The following is a 6,000-nucleotide window of genomic DNA, read 5'->3' as shown; positions in this document are numbered from 1 at the left end:
TCCAAGGAGAATGCAGGGACAGGGTGTGATGTTAGCAAAGCTAGGTGGGGAGTATTCATTCTGGTTCTTGCAGGTGTTGGTGTATTCAGTCCGGAGGGGGGGACTGAAATAGTGCCAGTCAGTTCCTTTGTTTTTAGAGAAGTCTCCAAAGATCCTTGCCCTTCCTGTGCTTGTTCTGAGACCAGTAGATACATCTCCCTGAATACTCCTGAATACACCTCTCAAACTGCTGCTTCTATGCTGTACCTTGGTGAGGTTGTTTGTTACTCTGGCTCTTTAAGGGGATGGACTCAGTTTCTTATTACTCTAAGGCTTTCCCAGAGCCGAGCCCACCGATTTTTAAGGTTCCCAGTTATAAACTCCACTGATTGTAAAAACTCACAATATTAAGTCCTTCTAGGTTTTTTTTAAGATTTTATTTATTTATTTGAAAGAGAGAGCGAGATCACAGAGGGAGACTGAGAGGGAGAAGCAGACTCTCTGCTGAGCAGAGAGCCTAATACAGGGCTCAATTCCAGGACCCTATGATCATAACCTGAGTCAAAGGCAGATGCTTAACCAACTGAGACACACAAGTGTCCCTAATTTTTTCTTTAAACTTTAATGAAAAGTATTATTTATAATAGCTAAACTATAGAAACAGCTTAAGTGTCCATTGATAGATGAATGGATAAGAAAAAACGTGGTATAGTTAGACAACAGAAAGAAATAAAAGGCATCCAAATCAGCAAGGAAGAAATCAAACTTTCACTATATGCAGACAACATGATGCTCTATGTAGAAAACCCAAGAGACTCACCAAAAAACCGCTAGAGCTGATAAAAAAAATTCAATAAAATTTCAGGATACAAAATCAATGTACAGAAATCTGTTGCATTTCTATACACCAATAATGAAGCAGCAGAAAAAGAAAGCAAGGAATCAACCCCATTTGCAATTACACTAAAAACAATAAGATGCCTAGGAATAAACCTAACCAAAGAGGTAAAAGATATGTACTCTGAAAACTATAGAACACTTGTGAAAGAAACTGAAGAACACACAAAGAAATGGAAAAACATTCCATGCTCATAGATTGGAAGAAATATTGTTAAAATGTCTATACTACCCAAAGCAACCTACACATTTAATGCAATCCCTATTAAAATACCACCATCATTTTTCACAGAGCTAGAACAAACAATCCTAAAATTCGTATGGAACCACAAAAGACCCCAAATAGCCAAAGCAATCTTGAAAAAGAAAAACAGAACCGAAGGCATCACAATTCTGGGCTTCAAGCTATATTATAATGCTGTAGTTAGCAAGACAGTATGGTAGTGGCACAAAAACAGACACATAGATGAATGGAACAGAATAGAAAACCCAGAAATGGACCCTCAACTCTAAGGTCAACTAATCTTCAACAAAACAGGGAAGAATATCCAATGGAAAAAAGACAGTCTCTTCAACAAATTGTGTTGGGAATATTGGACAGCAACATGCAGAAGAATGAAACTCTACCTTACTTTCTTATACCATACACAAAAATAAATTCAAAATGGATGAAAGACCTCAATGTGAGACAGGAAACCATCAAAATCCTAGAGGAGAACACAGGCAGCAAATTCTTTGACCTTGGTCGCAGCAACTTATTGCTAGACACATCTCCAAAGGCAAGGGAAACAAAAGCAAAAAATGAACTAGTGGTACTTTGTCAAGATAAAAGTCTTTTGCACAGCAAAGGAAACAATCAACGAAACTAAAAGGCAACCTATGGAATGGGAGAAGATATTTGCAAATGACATGTCAAATAAAGGGCTAGTACCAAAATCTATAAATAACTTATCAAACTCAGGGACCCTGGGTGGTTCAGTTGGTTAAACATCTGCCTTCAGCTCAGGTCATGATCCCAAAAAAGACATACAAATGGCTAATGGACACATGAAAAAAATGCTCAAGATCACTCATCATTGGGAAATACAAATCAAAACCACAATGAGGTACCATCTTACACCAGTTGGCACAGGTAAAATTAACAACACAGGAAACAATAGATGTTGGAGAGGATGTGGAGAAAGGGAAACCCTCTTACACTGTAGGTGGGAATGCCAACTGGTGCAGCCACTCTGGAAAGCAGTATGAAGTTTCCTCAAAAAGTTAAAAATAGAACTACCCTACAATCCAGCAATTGCACTACTAGGTATTTACCCAAAGTATACAAAAATACAGATTCGAAGGGGTACATGCACTCCAATGTTTATATCACCATTATCAATAATAGCCAAATTATGGAAAGAGGCCAAAGGTCCATTGACTGATGAATGGATAAAGAAAATGTGGTGTGTGTGTGTGTATAAAGAAGATGTGATTTATATATATAATGGAATATTATTCCAGCCATCAAAAAGAATGATATCTTAGCATTTGCAATGACATGGATGGAGCTAGAGGTATTATGCTAAGTGAAATAAGTCAGCCAGAGAACAACAAATACCATATGATTTTACTCTTATATGGCATTTAAGAAACAAACAGATGAGCATAGGGGAAGAAAGAAAATAGATTCTTAAAACAGATGAAAATAGGTGAAGGGGAAAAAAAGAGAGGGAAGCAAACCATAAGGCATTCTTAATTACAGAGAACAAACTGAAGGTTTCTGGAGGGGAGGTGGGCAGAGGATGGGATAAATGGGTGATGAGTATTAAGGAGGGCACTTGTTGTGATGAGGACTGGGTGTTATATGTAAATGATAAATCATTAAATTCTACTACTGAAGCCAATATTATACTATATGTTAACTAACTAGAATTTAAATAAAAACTTGAAACAAACAAACAAAGATGTCATATATACAGTGGAATATTATTCAGCCATAAAAAATGAAATCTTGCCATTTGCAAAAATATGGATGAAGCTATAGAGTATAATGTAAGCAAAATATGTCAGAGAAAGACAAATACCATATAATTTCACTCATATATAGAATTTAAGAAGCAAAACAAATGAGCAAAGGAAAAAGAGAGAGAGACAAACAGACTCTTAACTATAGAGAATAAACTGATGGTTACCCCAGGGGAGGTGGGTTGGACGGATGGGTGAAAGAGGTGAAGCGGATTAAGAGTACACTTGTCATTTTTTTTCTTTGTTTGTTTGCTTCGAGTTTTTATTTAAATTCTAACTAGTTAACACATAGTGTAATATGAGTAACATTAGAGAATGTTCTGAGAGTGTAATAAGACTAAGAAGTCAAATACAAAGAAAACCGCTTCTACTCTTTCAATAAGTAATTCTAAAATAAAAGCTTTTTGTCCTGCACAGGGTTTTGAGAGAAAATTTATAAACTTTATAACAAAATGCCAGCTATATACAAAGAACTTCAGGTTATAGTTATGTCTTTTTTTTTTAAACTTGAAGTTTTAAATTTTTTTAGTTTTTTTATTTTTCCATGCAAAAGGGGGTGTTTTGTTTTTGGAGTTCGGGGGTGTTTTTGTGTGTGTTTTGTGTTTCTTTGGGACGTTGTTTTTTGTTTTGTTTTGTTGTTTTGGGGTTTTTTGGGGGGGGGAGTTGTTTTGGTTTGGTTTTTATTTAAGTAGATTCCACACCCAGCAGGGAAACCAAAGTGGGGCCTGAGCCCACAGAAATCACCATATAACAAAACTTGGAGAGGATAAAAAAAATATTATTTACAATAAGCAAAAAGAAACAAACAGTTAGTGATGTAAGGATTGTATGAAGATCAGAAAGAGCTTTGTCTCTGCGTCTGGGCATATGTGTCTGGTCTGGAGCAGATCCACTTCCTCTCTGTGTAATGCCTAGCACTGCTGGCACCTTTGTCATTTAAATAGGCACATTCTCCTCCTCCTCTGATAGGAAAACTGCAATGCAAGAAGCAGAGTCAATCAGTTGGCCACCAGATAGTTCTCCAAAAGCAGAGGGAATAAGAGGAGAAAATGAGGAGACTAATATTAAATCAGCCTCTAAACATAAGCCTCTAACATGTCATCTCTTTAATACTAAAAATTACCCTCTGAGATATGTATCATCTCTTTTTATGGACCAAAACAAAAACAAACAAACCAAAACAACACAATTGCCCAAGATTCTGTACCAAGTAGAACTAGGATTCATAACTAAATTGATAAAAATACAGGGCCCATGCTATTCCTACCTTCTTCACTTTGGGAAAGAGAAGAGGGAAGAAATGCTGCTATATTATAGGTAATTTTGTTGTTGTTCCTGCACCCTGATATTCTCCTATGGTATTCATCAGCATTTAAATGGCCTGACGCAGACATCTGGGTCAGCATTTAGACTATAAGGTTTTTCCTCTGTACTGTGTGAAACTGCTATAGTGTGACATGATTTCCCTATTGTTGAGACATGCTAGTCCTTAGTAAATTTATTTTTCACTTCTGTAGTGATGAACAGTTTTCAACAACTGAATGGTTAACAATATATTTGCTCCTTTAAACACTTAGAGAATTAGATGAAGTGAACATTACTATTTTGGTATTAAGAGGAAGCAGTAAAGGTTAATACTAAATATTTTACAAGCATCCACAATGTGCCAGGCACTGTCCATACAGCAGTATATAAATATTAATTCTAATTCCTAAAACTTAGCATCTGCCTGAGATCAAAAAGCTAGTAGGTAAGAACTAGTTTTCAAAACTACCAATGTCCTAGCCAGTGCCCTTTGCACCAAATAAAGTGATATTTCCAATGCCGACTGCTTTTCAGAACCTCATAAAGCATCTTTTCAAAACATCCTATGTCCTCAGACAAGAAAACATTCAGCAAAATTGTCTGAATCCAACTCTTCCAGCATTATCCAAAACTTTTCCAGTAACATAAAGATCCAACAGACACACGATTGAGATGAAATTTGACAATGCCAAACCGTACATGTCCCAAATGTTGTAATTATGATCTTATAAATAATGGATGTCATTACCATCCTTCATCCCTGTGTGAATGATTGAAGACTGATGCAGTGATAATTTAATATAGTAATTTAACTTGCATTTATATAAGATTTTAAAGTTTAAGTAATGCAGCCATATACATCAAAATCTCTGATTCGCATCAACCCTGTGAGATCAATCAAGCAAGTTTAATTAATTTTATTGTAGAGGTAAGCAACAGACTTAAAGATAGTGTGTAGTTTGCTCAACGTGAAAGAGTTGGTCAATGACATAGATGAGGTTGTTGTCAAGTTCACCATCCTACCATGCCATGTATGATAGGTTTTGTATTGGTTGGAGGAGATTTTGAAACCTCTGCAACCTACAATTTTTCACCTTATTCCTTTATAACTCATCTTAAAATAAAAATTTTTAGAGGATATAACTGGAGAACACATTTGGTTTCATGCAAAGTAAATTCAAATACAAATATTGCTATCATATTTTTCAGAACTTACCAGCTGGTCCATTCAGTGCCATTTATCCATTTCCATGGTTGGCCTTGTTCTCTGCTGAGCCCAATCCAGTGGTCATAAGGGCCTTTATACCGCAATAGGAAATTCTTTTAGAAAACAAAGATGATATGCATTTACCTGTCATTGTCTTGCCTCTCCCAGAAGAAGTGTTGCTTCTATGCTATTTTTTAAATATTTTATTTATTTGACACAGAGAGAGAGAACACACAAGCAGTAGGTAGTGACAGAGGGAGAGGGAGAAGCAGACTCCCCACGGAGCAGGGAGCCCGATGCAGGGCCCCATCCCAGGACCCTAGGATCACTACCTGAGCCAAAGGCAGACACTTAATGGACTGAGCCACTCAGGTGTCTCTCTATACTATATTCTTAACTGCTCTTATAATTTTCTTCTTTTTAATTTTGTATTGTTTGATAATACATAAAGAACAGTTATGCTACAGTAGGATACAAACATAAATATTAAAACTGAGAGAAATTGCTGATAATTTGTTTGCTTTTAAATCAGCATAGTGTCACTTTGTATTAATATTCCACAATTTGTTTATCTATTCTATTATTGGTTTCCACTAGTATTATTT

General features: G+C 36.1%; 1 protein-coding gene across 2 annotated transcripts in view; it reads right to left on the bottom strand.

The window, feature by feature from the left end:
- Positions 1-401: 401 nt before the first annotated feature.
- CLEC2D (C-type lectin domain family 2 member D) overlaps positions 402-6,000 on the bottom strand; it is a 35,734-nt gene continuing 30,135 nt past the window's right edge. For both annotated transcript variants that reach the window (XM_044385234.3, XM_026502483.4), the window contains exons 4-5: positions 5,405-5,508; positions 402-3,857 (exon numbers count right to left, since the gene is read on the bottom strand). In XM_044385234.3, coding sequence (XP_044241169.2) covers positions 3,719-3,857; positions 5,405-5,508 — 243 coding nt within the window. In that variant the 3' untranslated portion in view covers positions 402-3,718. The remainder of the gene's footprint in view (positions 3,858-5,404; positions 5,509-6,000) is intronic.

The sequence above is a fragment of the Ursus arctos genome, unplaced genomic scaffold, assembly GCF_023065955.2.
Source record: "Ursus arctos isolate Adak ecotype North America unplaced genomic scaffold, UrsArc2.0 scaffold_26, whole genome shotgun sequence".
Classification (NCBI taxonomy): Eukaryota; Metazoa; Chordata; class Mammalia; order Carnivora; family Ursidae; genus Ursus; species Ursus arctos.
The sequence above is the reverse complement of the archived record's forward strand: the minus strand, read 5'-3'. Positions and strand labels throughout refer to the sequence as shown.